The sequence below is a fragment of the Syngnathus floridae genome, chromosome 14 (genome assembly GCF_059516105.1).
Source record: "Syngnathus floridae isolate MCC-2025c chromosome 14, RoL_Sflo_1.0, whole genome shotgun sequence".
In the NCBI taxonomy this organism is placed as follows: Eukaryota; Metazoa; Chordata; class Actinopteri; order Syngnathiformes; family Syngnathidae; genus Syngnathus; species Syngnathus floridae.
In genome coordinates, this window is record NC_142426.1 from 6,003,102 (window position 1) to 6,026,542 (window position 23,441).

The 23,441-nt window shown below is 46.7% G+C and overlaps 1 protein-coding gene and 1 long non-coding RNA gene across 8 annotated transcripts; both read left to right on the forward strand.

Moving 5' to 3' along the window:
* The first annotated feature begins 543 nt into the window (after positions 1-543).
* LOC148387275 (rho GTPase-activating protein 12-like) lies at positions 544-14,622 on the forward strand. 5 transcript variants are annotated; one of them, XM_088396903.1, is made up of 18 exons: positions 546-972; positions 2,349-3,130; positions 8,822-9,064; positions 9,746-9,943; positions 10,074-10,154; positions 10,266-10,394; positions 10,785-10,859; positions 11,602-11,663; positions 11,746-11,827; positions 11,900-12,001; positions 12,085-12,183; positions 12,453-12,546; positions 12,722-12,841; positions 13,059-13,157; positions 13,258-13,335; positions 13,406-13,540; positions 14,011-14,116; positions 14,192-14,622. In XM_088396903.1, the coding sequence occupies exons 2-18, from the start codon at positions 2,411-2,413 to the stop codon at positions 14,364-14,366; spliced, it is 2,598 nt and encodes an 865-aa protein (XP_088253029.1). In that variant the 5' UTR covers positions 546-972; positions 2,349-2,410; the 3' UTR covers positions 14,367-14,622. The 5 variants fall into 5 exon arrangements, with proteins under 5 accessions (XP_088253028.1, XP_088253030.1, XP_088253029.1 ...); XM_088396902.1 differs by having other exon boundaries at positions 544-972; positions 11,746-12,001; XM_088396905.1 differs by lacking the exon at positions 10,785-10,859 and having other exon boundaries at positions 547-972.
* A 2,766-nt stretch (positions 14,623-17,388) lies between these two features.
* Positions 17,389-22,853, forward strand: LOC148387276 (uncharacterized). Of its 3 annotated transcripts, none has more exons than XR_015862685.1 (8): positions 17,389-17,572; positions 17,684-17,741; positions 17,822-18,292; positions 18,585-18,696; positions 18,797-19,919; positions 19,985-21,327; positions 22,156-22,225; positions 22,478-22,853. It is a non-coding gene; the product is annotated as an uncharacterized LOC148387276 (long non-coding RNA). The 3 variants fall into 3 exon arrangements; XR_015862684.1 differs by having other exon boundaries at positions 19,985-21,163; positions 21,238-22,225; XR_015862683.1 differs by having other exon boundaries at positions 19,985-22,225.
* Positions 22,854-23,441: the final 588 nt, after the last annotated feature.

Below are 23,441 nucleotides of genomic sequence, written 5' to 3' on the forward strand. Positions count from 1 at the left end.
CTCTTGTCTCCGTGCTTCTCTGGACAATTCTACCCATTTGATTATTTTCTCTTGGTAATGTAAAATTTAAAATGTAGGTCTTTATATTTTTCTGTTTATTTTAATGTATTTTTTGCTCTTTTCTATAGTAATTGGTTAATGTCAAATTTTCAGTTTAGATTTTCTAATTTGAAGCTTACAAATGTATTTGAGTTCATTTCCCTTTTTATTTATACTGTACTTATTTATATTTCTGTTTTTTGGTAGTGTGTTAATTTAAAATCTATGTTTAGAATATTAAAATACAGTTTTGTACTTCTTTTAACCAGAACACCCTATGAAGCGGACGGCAGTGCTTCACCTTCGTGGTTTTATTTTTATATTTATTCGTAAAAGTACCCATTATGAAGCCTGCAGATATTTTTCCTTAAGTACCTTTAATCTTTGGGCTTTGGCTTGCTGCTTTATACTAAATACCAGTTATATTTTCATAAACTTCAAGTAGATGTTGACGATTGTTTTTGTAGTTACACGTTTCAATGCGTAGGGGGCGTAACCATTCTGTTAGCATGAAAAACAGTAGGACACTTCAGGCTCCCGGAGAGATGAACGCAACACGCTAGGAGGTCTTACTCCAAAAACGAATCTGTTAATTGTGTGAATTAACTTTCAGTCGATGGTTCTCTGAAAAGAAACGAATCAAAATGTCGAAGTTTGTCTTACAAAAAGTTTTGACTTGAGCTCGCCGGGTTTGGCGCGTGGAACTGTGACGTCGACGAACGTCAGCTTTCTCGTGGAAGGGAGCGAGTAGTTGGGCAACTGGAAGCAGACAGGAAGTGATTCCTTCTCGGCGTCAAGGCTTGGCAAGTGCACGGATTCCTTTTTTTTTTTTTTTATCTGAACAAACGCTGACCTGGGTGAAATCGACCGGGATTCAAACAGCACCACACACCAACCACCCAACCGGGTCCACCAGGATGTGTTACCCTTGAGGTGAGCGACTTTGACGGGACATTTCCCCCCTCCCCTCGACGCCCTGGGACGTCCAGTTAGCCGCCATGCTAATTAGCGAGCCTCGGATTTGTTTTACTGTGTTTTATCGACCCCTTATGTGTTATGTTGACGTGACTATGTTTTGAAATTACTTTTCTGATGTTTCAAGAGTCGCACGTCTCATTAAAGTGGTGGATAAAGGTATCCAGGTGGCGGAAAAAGTTGGGTGGAATGTTCCAGGAAGTGTCACAATCCCAATACACGAGTAGAGGAGCTAACAGGGCTGGTCTGATTTTAAAAAAAAAACAAAAAAAAAACCGCAAGAACAAGATTTATCCATTAACTTTCTATAGCGTTTATCCTCATGATGGTCGCTGGTGAGCTCGAGGAATTTGATGACTTCATCAGTTCTGTCACAATTTAATCCAGCATTTATCACAGTGGATGGCTTGGTGTTTTTTTTTTTTTTTTTTAAATAATAACAGATAATACTTTTTATAATAATAAATCCTATTTTTTATTATTATTATTTGTCTTCTCTGAGGAACAACTTTCTTTCAGTACGAAAGCAGTGGACTCAGTCGCCGTTCAATGGCATGGCACATTCTTTAACTTCTGTTTTATTAAGAGACTGGTTGCCAGTCAATCAGCAATCACATGTAGACAAACAATTGACTGGTCACCAGTCAATCTAAGAGCACACAGACAAACAATAGACTGGTTGCTGTCCAATGTGAAACAATTGATTGGTCGCTGGATTATGTCGGGCCACATAGACAAACAAGACTGCTTGCTGTTTAATGTGAGGATACATAGATGGTGGTTTTATTCATTGGTGCTTATTTTGTTTTAATAGTCAAATACATAGATAAAAGGCCCTTTAAATTCCTGTGTGTGTGTGTGTGTGTATGTGTGTGTGTGTGTGTGTGTGTGTGTGTGTGTGTATGTGTGTGTGTACACACACGCACAGCATAAAACTATGCGCGTGATCAAAAAGATGAGCATCGACTTGTCTGTGTCATAAGTTTAGCTGGCGTGGCAGCGTGCGAGTCACGTTATTAGCGTTAGCGTCTAATCTTCCCATCCCCACGAGGTGTTCGCGTTTCAAGAGGATTTACGGGTCCTCTTATTCACTTCCGTTTATCAGGTTACGACCATATTAGGAAGGCTAAGACATCTGGCTCTTTGTGTCTGCTGTTTTGTTGTTGTTGTTGTGTCATGCACACAACCAGAGCGTGCCTAATGGGCAAATAACAAAGACACTCTATTAGGTACACCATCTAGTAGAATTAAAGCTATTGCAGAGGCTCTTAGGGATGGTGGTGTGTCTGGCTCAGTGTTTGCAATATTGACTTCTTTTTTTGTCTTCCCATCAGCCTGACTGCGGAGGCCATGTCGGACAACGTGTAATCAAGCCCGGCGGACAGCAGGAGGCGCCATGGCGGAGCTGCCCATCGCTCCGGGCCAGGTCTACATCGAGGTGGAGTATGACTACGAGTACAAGTCCAAAGACCGACTGGTCAGCATCCACCAGGGAGAATGCTTCATGCTGGTCCAGAAGACCAATGAAGACTGGTGGAAGGTGCGCAAGGAGGAGGGCAGCAAGGCCTTTTACGTGCCAGCCCAGTACGTCAAGGAGGTCCGCAAAGCCCTCATGCCGCCCCCTAAGCCTTTACCTCATCACCCCGTTTCCACCGGGAACACCCCGCCTCATCACCATCACCCCGTTTCAGCCGGGAACACCCCGCCTCAGAACACTGGTGCTGTCTGGATAAAACCAGCTAATCTGGATCTGGCACTGTTGGACTCCTCTGCAGACAGACCCGAGTCCATCCCCACACGTTCCCCTTCCGCTCATTCCACCTCGTCCATGCATTCGACGCCGCCCATCCAGCGGCGGAACAGTAACCAGCACCAGCATGTCCCCGGCACCCCCACAAGGCTTGAGCGATCTTTAGGCGAAATCCTGGCCCAGAGCTCCGTACCGGTGCCTTCCCAACGAAGCAGCACTTTGCCGCGCACCCGGGCCCGATCCCCAGAGTTGAGCCGGGCCCCGCTGGACGTGGACAGCCCCCCGCACTCGGCGGGTGAGGAGCAGCGGACCAACGACTCTGAGTCCGGGGACGAACTGAGCAGCAGTTCTACTGAACAACTCCAGGTGAAGTAACTTTGATTGGTTCTTGCATAATTGGGATGTGGCCATTTTCCTCAGTCCTGCATTATTTCTTTATGTACAGACCTCTGCTCTGACCTTTTTGGCTTGTGTTGATTGGTTGAGGTTGGGGTTAGGGATGGAACCCGGTTTGGGTTGGGGTTAGGTGTGAATTTGGGTTCGAGTTGACTGGCTTAGTGTCGGTTTATTGGTTTGAGTCCAAATTAGGGCCTAGTTGGTATGAATTGTGCAACCTGAATGAATCCGCCTTTCCTTGCATTGTCGAACTTCTTTCCTAGCTCAGGAACTCTGGGACAAAAATGACAGTTTAAAGGCCACGGCAAATGTCACTCCGAGTGCTTGTAAAGCTCGCAGCGCTTTAGTGGCTGTCTGGCCCAGTCCGCCCACCGTTGTGGTCATTGCTCGCACGCCTCGCTGCGTATTTATTTGTGCTTGTTTTGAGAGGGGCAAAACAAAGACAAGTAAGACAAATTTTTGTCTTTGTTTTGACTCGGGGCCAAAAGCAAGCCTGCTCAGGAAGAAATCCCGGCGCCTCCTGAGACCTGGCTGGATCTCAACCTGGAACGCGCGCACGCATATTAAGACTCCTTTTGCTGTCTCGGTTTATTTCTCGTGATAAAAATTCACCACCTTCTCTCCGGGCTATGGTCCAGTCCAGTTATAGATGTTTTTTACCACCCCGAAACATGCTTGACATGTATTAAAACGATGATTTTACAGCTCACTGATGCCAAGTCATCCTCTAAATTAAAACTGGAGAGATTAGTTGAGACTAGTTGAAAACAAGTTAGCTTTGTTTGGGTAATCACATGCAGATGCAAATGTTTGTCAAAGACAGTGCATGACATGCCGCTTGGAAGGAAACGTTCTGTGATGATCTCCATTGCAGGGATCCCTTTCAACGCAGTCTCTCAATAATAATCGGCATTCTGTGCACTGATTAGGAGGGGATCATCTGCTGACTCTTTGATTAGACACAACAAGCGTGTGTGTGCACGGTTCTTCGCTAGATAGAGCTTTTCTTCTTAATCCCTACAATCTCTTCAATTGTCAGTGTGTGTGTGTGTGTGTGTGTGTGTGTGTTATGTCAGCAGAGCACTGCACTCTCTCTCTCTCGCTCTACCTCTGTGTGTGTGTGTTTGTACGATAATGGTGTGCATTTAGCATTTTCCCCCATGTCAGACACACACCGAGCGGTCACGCCGACAGCAGCGCGACAGTAGTGGACATCGTCATGTACCCAGATGACAACCACACGGTAGGACGGACGGACAGACGGACGCTCGCTCGCTTCATCTTGAACATCAGTCAGCACATTTTGCACACAGGGTGTCAACAGCGCTCGTGGCGACAAGCGTCCCGGGACGCACGACAGACTGACCAAAAGGGTTGAACTAGCAGCGCAAGCATTTATTGACGATATGCAATTGTCAATTATTTTGAGGAATAGGAATTGGCATTGTTTAAAATGCCTTTGATTTCAGCCAATTGCGTTTCAGTCGAGCAAAGACGACGGCCTTCAAATGGTTCCTACTCAAAATCCAATTCCTGATTTTACTCCCCTTCTCTTCTAGACAAAAGAAATGACAATTCAAAATGAGATTTGCTCTTTGTTCCCCATTCTGGGATGTACTTCATTTCTTTTGATTTCTTTTATACTTGCAATTGAATGCAGCCAGCGCACACGCATAATCTGTTTTGTGATGCCGGCTAAAGTGCGAGCCACGCTGCGCTCGCAAGCGTGCTACATTACATAAGAGCGAGCTGTGCGGGTGGCTCCGTAATCACATTTGTTTGGACAGCTGGCACCTCGCGGGCACTATCAGAATGTGTACGGAATACGTGGATGCCGCTGTGCCAGTGGAGAAGTGGGTGTGGGGATTTGTTTTGTGCTTTTAGACAATATAAAATAGCTGCTCTCTGCTCTGGCATTAGCGTGAGCAAAATGGGACCGCTCATTGAGTTTTTGTGCCATCTCAAAACTGTCTACATCCGGCATCATTCGACTCCAGGATAATCTCTGTCTCTCTCGCTCTCTCTCTCTCTCTCTCTCTCTCTCTCTCTCTCTCTCTCTCTCTCTCTCACTCACTCACTCACTCACTCACTCACTCACTCACTCACTCACTCACTCACTCACTCACCTAACAAGGTGAACTGTCTTTTGTCACCTTCTTCAAGAAAGACCAGTTTTCCTCTGAACTTTGTGCCCCACTGAAAGCATTTCCGTCGCTTAATCATTAGCTCCGTCTGACTCATTTCTATTCTCATTCCTCATAAGTGATCCACATATTATCTCCCTACTGCACCGAAGAGTTCTTAATTGTGCTTGCTGCGGTAAAATTTCTGACTGACGCACGCCACTCTAAAAACCTTGAGACAGCGTTTTGTATTGAACTGCTAATTGGGTTCGTAATTACACCAATTTCTCAATGGTTGGATTCACTTCTCAAATAGTCGTGTCATTTATAATAACACAGGAAAACTGGACAGGAAACTCTCATTTGTAATGTTCCTTGTCCCCCGATTGTTGTTGTGAAACGACTGACGTAGCCTAGCATAGCATCGCACCAGTGATTAAGGCTTCTTTCTTTTTCCATGTGGTTCCAAGCCCATTTGGATCATTCCACTCCAGATTAGATGGGTAGATTATTCTTTCTGATGAGTCACCATAGGCGTTGAACCGCCTCGTTTGTGCACATTATTTGGACCGCGCTTGGGAACACGGGAGCGCTCGACCTTTGGCCTCGTCGGACTGGTTTGATCCCGGCAGGTTTCGAGTGTGCTTCTCCTAGAAAACCAAAGCCTTCGAGACCAGAAAGACCGGTTCCTGTTCTATGAATGAAGTGATGCTCTTCCCAAAAGGAAAAAGATTTTGTTCCCACGCCGTCAGTTTGGATATTCAAGCAATCATTGGCAATTTCAAATAGTACGCAGACCGTGATTATTTATTAATTTCATTTTTTTTCAATTATTGTTTGTAAATTGCGTTTTATGACCGATTTATGCTAAGATATTGAAGAACTAACTTTACAAACATTGACTTGTCCTCATATGACAACAGCGTTGTGACAATGCAGCCGTATAAAACGAGTCAAACCGGTTGTGACGTGACGTCTTGTGACACGTTGACGCAGTAAAACACAAAAGTCATCGTTTTGAGGCTTCATTGGCTTCGAGCGCTCCGGATTCAGTCAGGTGTAGCAGCAAGTGACAGATTGATGAAAGAAATAATTTCCACAACAACATCAGACTAGAACTGCGTACAATTTGACCAGCGCTGTCCTGACTCCTCAATCTCAAATCATTGAACCTACTCCCAAATCTTATTTAACAACAAAAAATGTCCTCCACCCAAAATGAAGTCTGTCAAAGGAGCTTTCGCTGTCTGCATTGCAAATGAATACGTGCTCAATACAGAGTTCATCTTCCTCACTTGTGGATGAAATATCATTGTGATTTGATTTTGAAGAGTTTTCTAATCGTCCAGAGCCGCTCCGCAGCGCGCTTGACCTTGGCCAGACTTATTTGTGCGCATTGTCAAGCGCGAGGCGTCCTAAGCGCCTCGTTATTGTCATTTGCATAATGACGTCTCCCCGCGCTAATCTCGCGCTCCAAAGCTCCTTGTTAACTTTGAGCCTCAATTCAACTTTTTCTTCTGTCCAAATGCTTTTCGTATGCAAAGCACGTGGTGATGCTGTGTATTTTGTCCCTAATTACCTTTGTGCTTTGCCAGCCAAAGCCGGGGAAGGTGCAGGCATGCATGAATATTCATTCTGGTGTTTGTTTTGCTAAGTGTGTCCATCGTGAACGAATAAAAATGCGTTCCCCAAAAAAGACATTGGACCGTCCCATTTGAAGGTCACTGTGGAGTTGCGAGTGCCTGACTTGCTGTGACTCTGCGACTAAACGCTGCCACAGTTTGCTTCGCAAGCGCTGCCCGGCGTGTTTGAACAAGTGTGAGCGTGCGGTGCGGCCAGTCAAAAGAATGCCATCCGCCTGCGCGTGCGTGTTGTTTGCTCGCCGCTCGGCTGCCGTATGCAACCTGGCGGGTTTCGTGCAGAGGAAATGGGGCAAGAAATGCCAAATCCCAACCCAAGCTCCACAGTATGAAATTTGGTAGCAATGTCCATAGTGTAAAATCGCTTCCAACTTTGAACAGAAGGGCAGTGACTTTCCCTTAAGGGCGCCGCTTTGTCAACGCGATCCCTGAGATCAGGGCAACATGTTGCCTCGCCCGCGCTTCCCAATTGTTCAGCTGTTACGGCACCTGGCGGCTGATATTAAGCGCCATCATCGAGGTCGCCGTGTTGCCGCACACAACTCAATGACACGTGGTGTTTTGTCCCCCCTTTTGCGCAGACACAGATCACAAAGTAGCTAAAACTACCTTGCTGGGCCCTTGCGGCAGGTCAGCGTGAAAGGGGCACGCAGAATGAGAATTCAACGGAAACCCTCTCGCGTGTGCGTGCTTTTGGTTTCCTAGCAACCTCAAGAGCAGGATGCAAAAACTGTCATCAACGCCCGATTGACAGGACGGACTTCCCCTTTGAGACGCACTGCCGCATAAATCACACGCTTGTCCCTCGCAGCGGAGCCAAACGAGGGTCGATGGCGCTCATACGAATGCGGAGTAGTCGGCGGGCCCTCTCCATGCACCAAGAGGTAAACCATTTGAAATCACCGCGTGTGTGAAAAAGACAGCGGGGCATTGGACGCCAACCGCGCCGCGGGTGGGATGGATTGACATGCTGCGGGCGGGTTAGCCCTCGTAGCTCATCAGCCGTCGCTAAAGCTTTGCAAATGCACTTGTTCGTCATGGGGGTGAACACATCTGCAACAGCAGCAGCAGCAGAGCCATTTTTTTATTTTCACTTGCGTGTGCAAACACAAAGTTATGCATTTTGTTACATCTTCTCTTCTTGCGGCACTGCTTGACTTGAAATGAGTTTTGCAACAAGACATTTGTTTCATGTTTTTCAATTCGGTTTTTTTTTGGTCAATGTTTTATTAAAAAATACATTTTTAATTGACCTACTTCTTTTCACCTACACCAGTAAAACCAAAGTCAAGTAAACTACTCACTCGTTGACGATTCCGGACGTTGCCATCGTGTCACCTCGTGGTAATTTTGAAATGGTGACTGAATCCTGGTGGAATGGAATTGCTGCCCAATTTGGACTTTGAGTGAAGTCAAGTCTCTCACGTGACGTTGCGCGTAGAGACGCAATTTTTGAAAATTGTGCCGCAGCGCCACATTGGTAGAATCTTTTCAGTTTGGTGGCCGATGCACGTCCCCGCCTCGAGATGCAGGCCGAGCTTGCACTTTCGCTTCCTCATTTCTACCTGACACAGCTTCTTGCTGACTTCCTTCCTCTGTTCTGCACTTGTCGCCTCTATTCCGTGTCGCCATGACCTCCCAGCTGTTGTCAATGTCCACAGCTCCCTGGCGACGGGAGGGAGGGAGGGAGGCAGAAGTTCCCCACTCAAGTTAGCCCTCAGTGTAACTTTACTACCATTAATTTTGATATTTTGTTCCACTCTGCTCACGTTTGTCAATTAGCTCTGTGTGTGTGTGTAGGCTCTGAGCCTCAGCTTCGTGTGTAATGAGAGAGAATTTGTTTCATGGTCTTGATGGTGGCTTGAGGAAAATTCAAAAGCGTTTTCTTGTGTCTTCAGAGCGTGTCGTCGGGCCGCGGCCGGCCGGACTCGCCCGTGTACAGCAACCTGCAGGAGCTGAAGATGAGCCAGTCGGCGGCCCCCCCGCTCCCAGCCGGCGCCCCCCAGCAGGTGCTGGGCGACTGGGAGTCCTACAAGGACCCGCACGGCCGCCTCTTCTACTACAACCGCTGCAGCCAGGAGAGGACCTGGAAGCCGCCCCGAGCCCGGGATGCCAACACGAGCGCGGGGGAAAGCAACGAGGTGAGCAAAAACGCTCCTTTCACGCAGGAACGGACAAAAAAACGGCAATAAACAGAAAAGCAGCAGCTTGGAACGTTCTAAATTAAATCAGATGAAAAGCAATGTGAGTGTTTTTTCCGGTCCATTTTATCCACAAGCCCAACATGAGCCCTGCACTATGCCACAGTGCCCCCTGCAGACCAGAACTGGCACAGCACGCAATAGTTCCTTGTCTGAAACGTTGCTTTCTGCCTCTGCTTTTTGCGCAATTTTTTTGGGGGGGTGTGTAGGGAGCCCCAGACATGTCATGAAAATTGTATAAAAGCCACAAAATAGTATTTTGTGCGCAATTATACCGATTTAGTGGCTGATGTTGTGGCCACAATGTGGCAGCCTTGATATATGATGTGGCCACAAATTGTCATTTTGTGTGCTTTTTTTGTTAGCAGAGCTTTGTGTGTACACTGTAACTGCTTTACCACTTCAAATTAGCATTTTGTAGACATTTGGTAAGCGCCCATTGGCATCTTTTGCACATCTACACCTGAAAACTTGGGACATGTCATGTCAGTGGCTCCGCACATGCGGCCGTGTTGCTTATGGTGTCTCCCTCCTCTTTTGGTGAAAGGTGACTACTTCTCCCTTCTTCTTTTCTTCTCTCTCTCTGTCTGTCTGTCTCTCTCTCCCTCCTTCCACGCTCAGAGCACTCCCCTGTCGCTCTCGCCAGCTTTCTTGCCCTTCTTGTCGCTGTCGGCGGGCCGCCCGGGGCCGCTGTGCTCGGAGGACGCCCACTTCGGCGCCTACTCCAGCTTGTCGGACGGCTCGCCGCCTCACGGGTGGTCCGAAGGGATGAACGAGTACGGCCACAGGCTTTATGTCAGCGACTATACTAACGAGAAGGTACACTGACTCCTCCCGGGGGCTCGGCTCGGCTTGGCCCGGCCTGCGGTGCGAATGTACCCTCCCCGATGTGACCACCTGCAGCAAATCTTTTTTTTCCTTCTAATTTTTTTCCAATGTACACCAACAGTGGTTAAAGCACGTGGACGAGCAGGGTCGGCCGTATTACTACAGCGCAGATGGCTCCAGGTCCGAATGGGAGCTCCCAAAGGTAAAGCAAAGAACAAACCACAGGAAGTGTGGAGAAGATTCAGTCTCCAAGCTAGTCAAAAGGAAAGAGCGCTGAGAGAAAATGTGTTTTCTTTCTCTTCTCTTGTTCTAGTACAACCATTCCCCGCCACAGCACTTGGCAGAGCCCGGCAAGACTCGCAGTCTAGACAGGAAACACGTGGACCCCATTGTCCTGACCAAGTGGAGACACAGCGCTTTCGTTCAAGAACCCAATGACAAGGTGCCTCACGTAGGAAAGACGACAAGATGCAAGTCAGCAATATGTCGCCTTCTCCAAATTAGGTTGTTGAGCAGACGCATTGGTGTCATCATGTGCACGATTCCCACGAGTGTGCGTCCTCACATTTCTTAGCGTATTCAAGAGCCTTTGGAGAGTCTTTAAGATCACTTATTAAAAATGTCATGAAAAGCCTTGGCAGAAGCCCCAAAGACTTGTACGCAGTCTTTAGGGAGAAAATCTTCCATTTGGCTCCTTTAAAGACTGAAGAAATGGAAAGCAGCAGCACGTGGGGCTGCCTTGGAAACGTTGCCGTGTGCGTTGCGCTCATCTTGCTCGGTTGAGCAACCCACATGACCGAGCTTCTTGCCTTGTGTTGGTTCTCCTCGCCAGGACTCCCCAGTGAGCCCCAAGTCCCCCGTATCCGACTGTGGGTCCAGCCCCCCGTCTCCTAAGCGCCCCGCCTCTGTCAGTAAAAGCCCCGCCCCCAATAAGAACCTCCGTCTCGTGCACCTCTTGCAAGGTTTCCACATTGGTTGGGAAGGCGGCACTGTCATAATGTGTCGTCTTTCTTTCGCCCTTGTGGAAATCTGGTTTATTTATTTATTTAGGCTTCTTGATGTCACCTTTGCTTCTTTTCTCGCCATTGACCTGTTTTGTGGTGGAGTGCCGGCAGGTTTCGAGGAAACAAGCGATTTAAGGAAAAGCAACAAGTTTCTCACCAGAATGAATCATCGTACTCGTATTCTATTTCGAGTGAATTGGGAATCGTATCCGATTGTCTTGTGACTGGATCAAACTGTAATGTAAATGCAACCGGGGTGAATCGTATGGCAATTGCAATCCATTGTATCTGAAATTGGACCCAATCTTCTGATGTCCTCAGAGCGAGGATGGCTGCTGGGTCGGTTGTCAGCGTTGCATTCTTTTGATCCAGCCATCTTGCTTTTCCTTGAATGAGGCCCGCTGGCATGTCGCTGGTGTGTCGCTGGCGTGTCGTTGGCGTGTCGCTGGTGTGTCGCTGACGTCCATGCGCATTTGCGTGTGGACCGGTTTTGAATGCAGATCAAAGAGTCGAGCTTTCCTTTGTTTGGGTGCTGCCTGCCATCGTGCTGCGATGATTGTTGCTTGTTGCCGCGGCGCACGTCCAAGCCGCTTGCTCGCTCTGTTTTCGATCTTTTTTTTTTCTTTTCCCTCTTTTTGTGTTCAGCCCTCAGAGAAGTGTGGCGTGCTCAATGTGACAAAGATTACGGAGAACGGCAAGAAAGTTCGGTAAGTACAACTTTTGATTGTCATTTTGTCTTTTCGACTGTGCCGAGTTGAGCAGCGCTTGTGAACTGACTCTCCGTCGTAGGAAGAACTGGACTTCCTCCTGGACAGTTCTGCAAGGCTCAGCGCTGCTCTTCGCCAAAGGCCAGGGAGGCGGGACAAGCTGGGTGCGTCAATCAAAGCCTCACTTCCAATTAGTGGTTACTTTTGTCCTGGGTTTGATTGTGCGCCATTTTCAGTTTGGCGGCGGTCAGTCCAAACCCGAGTTCACGGTGGATCTGAAGGGCGGTTCGGTGGATTGGGCCTCTAAGGACAAATCTAGTAAAAAACACGTCATTGAGGTGAGGTGGACTTGATTTGCCTTCATAAACTAGCATCAAGTCATGAAAAATGTCATTGTCAAGACTTTTGATGACTTGCACAGCTGAAGACCCGGCAGGGCACGGAACTCCTGATCCAGTCGGAAAACGACACCCTCGTCAATGAGTGGTATCGAGCGCTAAGGGACGCTGCCAGCGGTCCGGTAAGCACATTAGCACACTCCGATCTTCTCAAGCACACATGGTTGGTTGCCTGGAATTGATATTGTTGGAACCAAACACCTAAGTGGCTATTAACATTTTATTCTGCCAAACACGGGAAGGAGCCAAAGAGTAAAACGTTACATCTGGAGCTTCTCGAAAACTCCTGACTCAGCAATTTTGTTGCGTGAACTCTACTTTGCAGGCCACTGGCTTGCAAAGGTGGGAAACGATGACATTCGGCCGGCGTAATAATTTGTGTGCTCTCCAGGCATGCGAGTCGGACGAAGCTGTAGAAGAGGACATCCCCGATTCACCTGGAGCAGACATGGAGAAAGAACGCAGAGACTCCAAGAAAGGCAGACGTACGTTCACTTAAATGGGCTCGCAATAGAAGATGACAGCAAAGCATAAAAGGCGTTTCCGATACTATGAACGGCGCTGTCTTAAAACAAAATATCATCCAACGCTTTCCGCTCAGTCTTTGTTCCTGCCGCGTCGTCATGGTGACATAGATTATGGTTTCTGCTTCCCGTGCAGTCATGAAACCGTCAAGCAGCGTGGACGCGGCCGACAACAAGAAGACCAAACACAAGCTGAAAAAATTTCTTACGCGGCGGCCCACTATGCAGGCTGTCAGAGACAAAGGTTACATCAAAGGTACCCTAACCCAGGCCAAACCCATCCGGCCCGCTTTGGTTCAGTCTTTATTTTTGTAATTGGGCTCCTGAAGGCAGATGCGTCTGACATCGCTACATTTGCTCGGCACGTCTATCACAAGGAAGCCCACAAAACTGTCGCCAGAAAACGGGAAGGTCCAATTCACAAGGCGAAGAGTAGGACGAAAACATTTTTGTGTTTGCGTGTGTGCGCCCAGATCAGGTGTTTGGAAGCAGCCTGTCCAGCCTGTGCCTGAGGGAAAGCAGCACGGTGCCCTCTTTTGTCAAGATGTGCATCGTGCACGTGGAGAGCAACGGTGCGTCCCGCAGCGCCCCCCGCCTGACGACATGCCGCGCAAGCCTTTTCATCCGTTTCTTTGTTGCCACCTTGCTGCCCCACCTCCCCCTCCCCGGCAGGTCTGCACATCAGCGGCCTATACAGAGTCAGTGGTAACTTGGCCCTCATCCAGAAGCTGCGATATGCCGTCAATCATGGTGAGTCCCCCGTGCTAATGTTTTCTACAGCTCTTTCTTTATTTCTGGCTGTTGTCTTGGCAACGTGTAGATGAGCAGGTGAACCTGTCCGACAGCAAGTGGGAGGACATCCATGTGACCACCGGAGCCCTGAAGATGTTCTTCAGGGAGCTTCCTGAACCGCTCTTCACTTATGCGCTCTTCCAAAACTTTGTGGACGCCATCAGTGAGTGCTCGCCTCTGAAATTCATGCTGTAGATGTTACGTCAAATTATCAATTTTCCACATTTAATTATACATAAAAACTCTTTGTTTTTTGAACCCTTGAGTTTTGCAGTATTTCTTTTGTTTTAAATAAAGGTTTTGAATTTTGGATTTTTCATTGACTGTTTGCTGCTTTTTAAATATTATTGTGTTGTCATTATTATTGAGCTCAAAAGTTAATCAACTTGTATTGTTTAGGGTTAGGGTTTATTTGGACTGTTGCTCTTCAGATTCATTGCTGATTCATACAGAAACATGGCTCAAAGAGGAATTTTGAATCTGACTTGGATTTCATTGCGTTGTGTTGAAGTGAACCTGTTAAAAGCTGGAGACCAGCGAGCGTCAACGCAATCATTAGCACAATATTTGCAGTCATTACACACGCTGATGATGGTCTTTTCATTTTCTTTGGGGGTGGTGGCCGTCTTGCAGAGATTCAAGACTACAAGGAGCGGGTCCACGCCATTAAAGAACTTGTTCGACTGCTGCCCGAGCCCAACCATGACACCATGCAGGCCCTCTTCAAACACCTCCGCAAGTAAGCACATTTCAACAAATATGCACAATTGGACAGTTTCTGCATCTGTTTCACTTAATTGGGATCCGTCTTCAGGGTGATCGAGCATGGCGAAGAGAACCGCATGACAAACCAAAGCGTGGCCATCGTGTTCGGCCCCACGTTACTGAGGCCCGAGGTGGAGACGTGGAACATGGCGGTCCACATGGTCTACCAGAATCAGATCGTCGAGCTCATCCTGGTAGAGAAAGACAACATATTTGGCAGATAGAGGCCGACGGCCATCTGACCGAACCGGAACCACTCTTTGCACTTTGGACTAGCTTTGGCTTACTTTTCGTCACACTGGATTCTAACTTAACCGACAAAAATAAACAAACCTGCTAAGATTTTTTTTTTTTGTGGAGGATCCAAGAACTTTTAATTGAGGGGAACGCGACTTATTTACTGGACCTTTTCACCTAATGGAGTTGGTGCCAAATTAGCCAATTAAAGACCTAATTAAAATATTGATGTATTTATTAGAATGTGGCAATTCTTGCATTCAATCGTTAATCTAATATTGTTTTTTCATGACCACTATTTTATGGCATCCAACAGGATTTACTCATCACATAAATGAATGCGTCAAAATTGATCTCATAGGTTGAACGGAATGCGTAGGTTAGGGTTAGGTTCTGCACAATCTTCTGCTTTGATTTGCGCAACTTGCTCCTCTGAGCAAAATCAAAATATTGTTTCTCAAATTATTTTGACACTAGGAAGACTGCGCAAATAAACTCTGGTGGCAATTGGTCGTTTCCGAACATTTAAACCGCCTCCTTTACTGATAATTTGTTTACGCTCTAACCTTGACGAGTGACCTCGACTTCCAAATCTCAATAGTAGTAGTAGCTTCGCCTCCGCCAACACTGTGATGATGACTTTAAAAGTTTGACTTTTAAAATTAAAGCTTTTATTGTTTTGGCTGCATTTTTTTTTTAATTTCTTTTTTTACGACGATGATATGAAGTCGTTTAATAACTCGTTTATTTTTACAGTCTGGCCCGATGAGCTAGGAAGGCATCTCGAAGAGTTTTCACTCTAATCACAATTAACACTTTGAACCGGCGAGTGGCAACACAACAGCGTCAGCGTTTGTTCATTAGCACTAAAAAAGCAAACAAATGACGCTCCAACGCCTTTATGATTTTTTTTTTGTCTTTGGCGAGGTCAGGTCGGCTGAAATGAAATGCTAACCATATTCCACCACTAATTAGTCCTAAAGGAGTTTGCTGACCCACTGCTATTTAACACACAGGTTGGCTGGACACATTAACAAAGAGAAATTAAAATGTGGTGGAAAGATTAAAAGGAAAAAAAACATTGAAAATCTTCACAGAATTATTTTAGAGCATAGCTCTCAAATAGCTTGTTAGCCCTTTGAACCAGCGGCCAGCCAAGCGAGTCGATCGGCGGTTCAGCCTCATTAGCACCGCTACTTGCGATGCGGCTAATTTTAACCCTGGGCTGTTGGTCTTCGTGTTTATCCTGTGGAAAATCACCCAATGACTGTTGGATTGAAGCAAAAACTTTTTTATTAATTAATTTTAGTCAATGTTTTACCAGGTAAGCCAAATGAGAACACTTTCTCATTTACAATGGCGACCTAGAGGCAAGGTGTGTTAAGTGTCTTGCCCAAGGACACAACGACATATGACTGTGACAAAGTTAGGATCGAACCACCAACCCTCCGGTTACTAAATGACCCGCTCTACTGCCTGAGCCTCAGCCGCCACTCTTTTGATCAAAAGAATTTAAAAAAAATTAGTATTATAACTGAGAAACTGTAAATACAAATATTTAAAGGTTTTGAAGTTTTTCAGTGAACGAGTGAACGATTTTTTTTTCAGTTCATATGACTTCAACCAGTAGGTATCAGTAATGCGCATTGAAGCTGGTGCCACCTCACCGTAAAACAAAAGGAAGAAGAAAATGACGTAACTTCCCGTTCACGAAGGAGTTGTGAATTGCATTTCCCGTTCACAAAGTGAACGATTCGTTTGAACGAATCTTTTGAGTGAACTGATTCTAAAGATTCGTTCACCTAAAAGAACTGGAATGAACATCACTACTGCAGTGTAGTGTTGGCTCGTGAGTGAACGATGGGTTCAAAAGAACGAATATTTTCAGTGAACGAGAGTGAACGAAAAGATCTAAAGATCTTTGTAGCCATGACGGAAAAACTTGTTTGGACCCGTTTGAAAATCATTTATTTGATATGACTCAAGAATTGTCTCTGTGCAACGGTGTGGTGTTTCTTAACAACTGAATTGAAAATGAGTCCACGGGAGCACTGCAACGGCGGCAGAATTTTTGCAAGAACAATTCATTTTAGGATGAACTCTCGATACAAATATTTTCATTTGATTGAAGGCAATGGCGTTAACCACTCGACCAGAGCTCTTGCTGTGCTTAGGGTTAGGGTTAGAGTTTGTGTTAGGCTTGCTCTCGCTTTTGCTGTGCTTAGGGTTAGGCTTGCTTATGCAACCAAATCACCTCAGTTGTTTATCACTTCCTCTGATATTTTTGAACTTACCGTAATTTTCGGACTGTAAGTCGCACCGGAGTATAAGTGAGCAGCAGGGGGGGGCCCCATTTCAACCCCTTACACTGAGTGCCAAGCAGGGAAGAAATGGGTACCATTGTTATAGTCACTGGTATGACTCGGCAGGGGTTTGAACCCACAACCTCCCAGTCTCAGGGCGGACACTCTCCTCTTAGGCCACTGAGCTGGTAAACACTTGTGTCGTAGTATAACACTTATAGTCGTTTTTAAATAACGTGTATACCTATATACGCCTAAATATTGTTATCCAATATATCTACTGCAATTTCACATTAGATTGCTGGTTTGAAATTTGCTTTTGATATTATTATTTTTAATAAACATTTATGTTAAAACGTGTCTGGCGTCTTATTCCTTGGTTTTATATTCGCCAATTAAAACATAAAAATCAGACATTTTATATGACAATATGTGTAGGTACACTACACGAGGTTAAAAAAAGAGAATAAATAAATAAAGGGTTAATTGCACAACAAAAGCACGTTTACAAATATACAATACAAATATACTCGATACAAATATTTTCATTTGATTGAAGGCAATGGCGTTAACCACTCGACCAGAGCCTGCTCGGAAACCAAAGGAGATTTGGTCATATTGATAGGGTATCCTCCATCCAAACATGTTCGGTGTTGAAAGTTTCAACGGATAGTCCGAAGCGAGCCTTTCCACAGTAGTCACCATGACAGGCGACCACCTGGTGGCGTCAGTGTGCCGAGCGCCGTTGGACGATCAGGAGAAGAAGATTTGAATCGACGGATGTGACGTCAGGGCTTTAGGTCAATTGAAGACAGGTGTGCTCGCTCAAGGGGAGTTATCATATGCAGATGCCACCGAGCGCGGGCCGGCGGCGGCGGACGGCTTCTCAGGTAAGCGAGCATGCTAGCAAATGTTTGTCGTCTCCTGCCTTTTCTCACGACGGCACGCTTTGTTGCTTTTTCTCACAAGCCTTTTTTTAAAATTTATTTTGTTTGTCGCAGGATTGTCGTACTCTCGTGACTCGGCAACGTCACGTCCACCGCGACGGTGGGCCTGGAGGTAAATTGTAGGCCGCAGGCCATTTAGCCCGTGAGCAAATGTTTGCAGTTTCTTACGATGCCATTTATTATTTCTTGCAGGATTTTCGCTGTCTAGGGAGTGCTTGAGGTTTCGGCACGGCACGACACGGCACGCCACAATCCACTTTGCGTCGCGTCGCGTCGTTGCGCGTTTTGGTGGTATTTTAAATGTCTTTCGCGGTTGTTTTTTTTCATGCTGGCCAGCATTTTTTTCATTCGTCTGTCTGTAGACGGTTCGTAAATGACGCCGCCGATAAGCGCGTGTTTGTCTGACTATAGGAAATGTTAGTTTGACTCTAGTCAACTTTACCATTTTTTAAATTATTTTATATGATGCGTGTGCCATTTCCATGTCATGCAAACTGGTGAATGCAAACTGGTGAATGCAACGTATATGTTACGTCATGTCCAAATCGGACCAAATCCATTCAAAGATGGCGCCCGCCCGCTCTCGTTCCGTTACGCAACAAACATTTGCCCGGGTTATTTTCTCCCGTCTTGGACGCCGCCAACCTGGATCATCTGTCCAATGTGAGGGGAGTTGATGAATGATGAAATTAAAATATGAATTATAATCCTGAATAATTATCATAATTTACTACAATGTGATGATTATATATTTTTTTAAATGTAAAACTCTACTTAGAATGTGTCAAATTCAAAGATGAACTATAATGTTGATCAATTATCATAACTTGCTACAATATAATATTTTTTTTCAAATGTAAAACTCCTAGTATGTATAATTGTTGGTAAGAAATCATGCCATTGGCACTCGACTCAATGTCAATTTTTTTTGCAATCATTTGCTTGTCTTTTGTAGCACTAAAAACTGCCGCCCAGCCAGCATCCTTCTATACAAAGCAAGCAGGAGGCTCTTGAAGGAGCCCTTTCAGTGATGTTGAGGACACTGAGGAAGAGTAGTCCTAAATCAGGTGAAAACCTGTTTTTGTCAAGTTTCAACTTCCCAACACACAATGGTTGTCGAGTTTTAGCTTCCCAGCACACAATTAATGGCTGTCTGTGTTTTTGTAGGCTGCAAGAGGAGCCGAATGGGACAATTCCATATGAAAAGGCACAATGGCCTATCCAAAGGAGCGATGGCCTATCCAAAGGAGCAATGGCCTATCCAAAGGAGCCATGGCCTATCCAAAGGAGCCATGGCCTATCCAAAGGAGCCATGGCCTATCCAAAGGAGCCATGGCCATATGCAAAGGAGCAAAGGAGCAATGGCCATATGCAAAGGAGCAATGGCCATATGCAAAGGAGCAAAGGAGCAATGGCCATATGCAAAGGAGCAATGGCCATATGCAAAGGAGCAATGGCCATATGCAAAGGAGCAATGGCCATATGCAAAGGAGCAATGGCCATATCAAGTCAAGAATCAAGCATCGCGCTGCAAAAGTCGACGTGTGCGGATCATGTGCCCACGAGGGGGCAGTGTGGTTGCCTTTGGTTATGGGTGCTCGACGGAAAGGTTGCAGGTGTGGACAGTGTTTAGGGCTCTGATGGTTGGTCTTGCTTTCGAGGTGCGCTGTGGTTGTGGCTGGTCTGGATCCAGCGTTGTCTTGTGCTTGGTTGCCATTGACGGCCCACTTGGGGGAGGACGTGGTTCCGTGGATGGACACAAAACTGAACTTTGACGTGGAGCTGAATGTCCAATTTTGCCATACGACTTGTACCATTGTGTATCTTTTTCTAACCTGCCACTGTCGTAGTTGCTGCCTTCTTTGTTCTTTCCCCTCAGTGTAGGGTGGCGTCGGAGCGAGCCGATCCCGAATGTCCAATTTTGCAATTTGACTTGTGACATTTTCCTTTTCTAACCTACCACTGTTGCACTTCCTCTAACCCTAACCTACCACTGTGGTACTTGTGTTCTTTGTTCTCCCCTAGGTGTTGAAGCGAGACAGTCACATTGTCTTTTTCTAACCTAGCACTGTCGTGCTTGATCGAAGCCTAATGTACCACTGTGCGTCCTTCGTTCTCTAGGTGTAGGGGGCGGTGTTGGGGCGAGCCGGTCCACGGTGAAGACTTAATGATGTGAGCAGCGCCCAACTCATTGCATGTTCTAACTTTTGCAGGCTGGACGCAAAAGGGGGATGCATGGCCCGATTCGACCCGGTGACCGTCACCAAGAGTACCTAACCGCTGTGATCAAGTAAGCAAGTGACCTACAACTTGGGGTGCTCTTTAAGTTTCTAACATTTGTTTCTGTTTGTGCAGATGGCGACCGGGACGCGACACGATCTGCTCAGAGGTGGACGGGCCGCTGTGGCATCGCTCTGAAGTAGCAGAGTTCTGAGGGAGACCCGCTTCCCTGGAGGCGTCGACCTGCGCAGCTTCAGCATGTGAAATGGATTTTTTTCTTTTCTTTTTAGTTCACTCCGGCGGTGTCCAAATGTCTGTTTGAGGGCTGCATACTGAATCAAATTGAGAATTCTTTGACACAAATTCATGAAATCAATCACAAAATGTTGCCATTCATATTTTGTGCTACAAAGCAGTGTTGCGTTCATTCGTGTGGTGTGTTGATCAAGTTGGCCCGAGGCTACCATTTGGACACCAATGGTGACGTGTGTGTAGGGCTGCACCTGGATTGGAAAACCGTCATATGGTGGTATAGGTCGTTGACATGCACTTGAGGAAAACAAAGATTTTTTTTCTATTCATGTGGCAAATGAAACATGTTTTCTGGCCTCCTAACTATTTGTAATGAGTTTAGAAGATAAGTCATTGATGCAAGTTAAAGTTAACTGGTCTAAGTGATGTCATTGCGATCAAATAGTTCCTCTCCATCCTAGAATTTTGCACAACTTTGCTCAATGCTGTGATCTGGCCCAATACTGCCATATCGTTGGTATTCCAAAATGTTGTGCAGCCCTCATTGAGTGCCAAACGCGCAGCGACGGCAAGCGCAAGCGACGGCAAGCGCAAGCGACCGCGCAGCGACGGCAAGCGCAAGCGACCGCGCAGCGACGGCAAGCGCAAGCGACCGCGCAGCGACGGCAAGCGCAAGCGACCGCGCAGCGACGGCAAGCGCAAGCGACCGCGCAGCGACGGCAAGCGCAAGCGACCGCGCAAGCGACGGCAAGCGCAAGCGACCGCGCAAGCGACGGCAAGCGCAAGCGACCGCGCAAGCGACGGCAAGCGCAAGCGACCGCGCAAGCGACCGCGCAAGCGACCGCAAGCGCAAGCGACGGCAAGCGCAAGCGACGGCGCAGCGAGACTTTTGTGCTTGTCTTGCAAGGTGGAAGAGACTATGTATGAAACAAAGAGCCGGTGGACGGAGGCCACCAGACCCGCGATTGGTGAGCGGGGTGCAAAGGAAGGAATCACCCAAAGAAGGCAGTCGCCAAGTGTTGACGAGGAGCCTGATGCATGACTGGCCAAGGCTGGCCAGAGGTGGTGACATGGCAATCCAATATGCAACGCACTTGTTAGTTTTAATTTGATTTCCTTATTTGTCTGCCGTTCAGGGTTGCCAGGGCGGCGGATGGGACGAGCGCCAGCCTGCACCCGGAGGGACTGGGCTGCACCCACAAGACCAGGGAGAGGGCAGGTCATGAGTACGTTGACAGATGTGAGCCGCATGCAACTGAGAGCCGTTTGTCTTTTTGCACTTGTGCGAGGCGGAAGACGAGTCCAACACCGGCCGGAGTAGACCCGGACCTTGGCCCGTGACGAGCGTCCCACACGAGACTGATGGGTGCAGATGCAGCCAGCGTTTAGGGGGGAGTCTGACTTTGTTTTTTCTTTTGTGCTTTCCCTACCCCTGTCGGTTTGAATAGGGTAACTAGTAGCACGCACGGGCATTTGGGTTGCTGTGACCCTCTAGATACGAATCGGCAAAGTAGACACCCCCTGCCCCCCTCCCTCCCCCTCTTCCTCCCTCTCTCGCTCTCTTTCTCCAACGCGCCCGGCAGTACCTGCATGGCCTGGTGCACTCAGGGTGGAACGTGGCTATACCTTGCCCTTTGTGGAATACCAGGGTATAAGTCTGCCAGACTGGGTCCCAGTGTCGTCGACGGTGTCGAGGACAAGGAGATTCTCCGTGACGCTCTCCGTGACGTCACGTTTTCCTCCTTTTTTTTTCCACTCGGGGCCAAGCCAGCTCTACTCAGGGGGAACTGGCCGGTTGCGCTTAAGTGCGCACCAAAGCCTCTTCTCATCTCCTCTCGCTTTCTCCCTCCCTCCCTCCCTCCCTCCCTTTTTGTAAGGGGTTAAACATTTCATAACCCGGATCGCTCCAATGCGGGAGGGCCGTATGACACATGCGCCAGCCCGTGCGTGCCGCTAGTTACCTGATTCAAACTTACCTTAGTTAAGGGGGGGGGGGGGGGGGTGCTAGTGAAATTTTTCCCCTTGCAAAAACCACCACAATGTCTGCCTTTCAGGATTGCTGGGGCACTGGATCTGATGGGTGCCTGCACAGAGAGGGACTGGACAGGACCGCGAGACCAGAGGGTAATAATAAAATACTTTATTTGTAGAGCACCTTTCATACAAGAAATGCAGCTCAAAGCACTTTACAACAAAGAAATTATAAGCATTGAATTCTTCATATAGGAACAGACATAAAAAGAAAACAAAAACATTCATGTGTACATACGCTATTAATAAAGGAGCTTAAAGTAGGAGCACGCTTTAATAGACAGGTAATGAGTACGTCCACAGAAGTGAACCGCGTGCAACAGAGTGCCGTTTTTCTTTTTGCAGTGGCACGAGGCGGAGGATGAGTCCAAACGTCGAATACCGGCCGGGGGGGGGGGAGCCAACATTCGCCCGTGATGAGCGGCCGACACGAGACGGAAGGGTGCGGATGCGGCGAGGGCAAAACGCCCAGCCATTATTTAAGGAGAGTATGACTTTGTTTTTTTCTTTTGTCCTTTCTTTCCTAAATACCTCCCTACCTCCACTTTTTCACTGGGTGTGCACACTGGCTATCTGCATGATGCCTCTTTCTTTCTCTCTCAGCGCCGCGTCATTTTGCAATATTGTTGTTTTACTGTTGTTTTTTTTAATCATGAAATGAACTGTTTGTACTGTAATTGTGTGTGTGTACCACTGAACTGCAATTAAACTGTGAACTGAATTCAAGTGGTCCATTTTAAACATTGGCATTGGCAGTCTATCGTGCATACAAACTGGAATCATTTGAGACATTCTCAATGACAAGACAATTGTAAAGTTAGGCTGAAACAAAATTGACTTAAATATGCAGTGTCAGGCTTTTTATTTATTTTTTTAACTACACAAAGAAAAGCTGGATGCATTCTAAATTGTTGACAAAAGCCAAGTAGCCAGACACCCATAGATGCAAACGACAAGTGTACAAACGGTCTCTGTTGCGATCAGTAAGTCACTTGGGGGAGGACTTTTCAAACTGAACTTTGACGTGGAGCTGAATGTCCAATTTTGCCATACGACTTACCATTGTGTATCTTTTTCAAATTCCACTGCAGACCTCAATCGGAAATCAAATGAAGGGGGTTTTTATTTCAAAGTTTGTGCCCCTAGTTGTCTCTCTATGTACAATAAAAGAGTCGAGCACGAACTTATCGATGCTGCACTTGCAGCTTTATTTAAATAGTAATTAAAAGGTCGAATTTCCTCCAATATATAGTTTTAAAAAATGTTACTGAATGGGTGAAACGTATGAGAGTTTAAAAAATAAATAAAA

What these genes read in the sequence shown, in the direction of transcription:
- LOC148387275 (XM_088396902.1), top strand. Translation starts at nt 2,411, where the DNA reads ATGGCGGAGCTGCCCATCGCTCCGGGCCAGGTCTACATCGAGGTGGAG. An exon ending in GCGCGGGGGAAAGCAACGAG is followed by an intron (nt 9,065 to 9,745) that starts GTGAGCAAAAAC and finishes TTCCACGCTCAG; the next exon opens with AGCACTCCCCTGTCGCTCTC. An exon ending in AGACTCCAAGAAAGGCAGAC is followed by an intron (nt 12,547 to 12,721) that starts GTACGTTCACTT and finishes CTTCCCGTGCAG; the next exon opens with TCATGAAACCGTCAAGCAGC.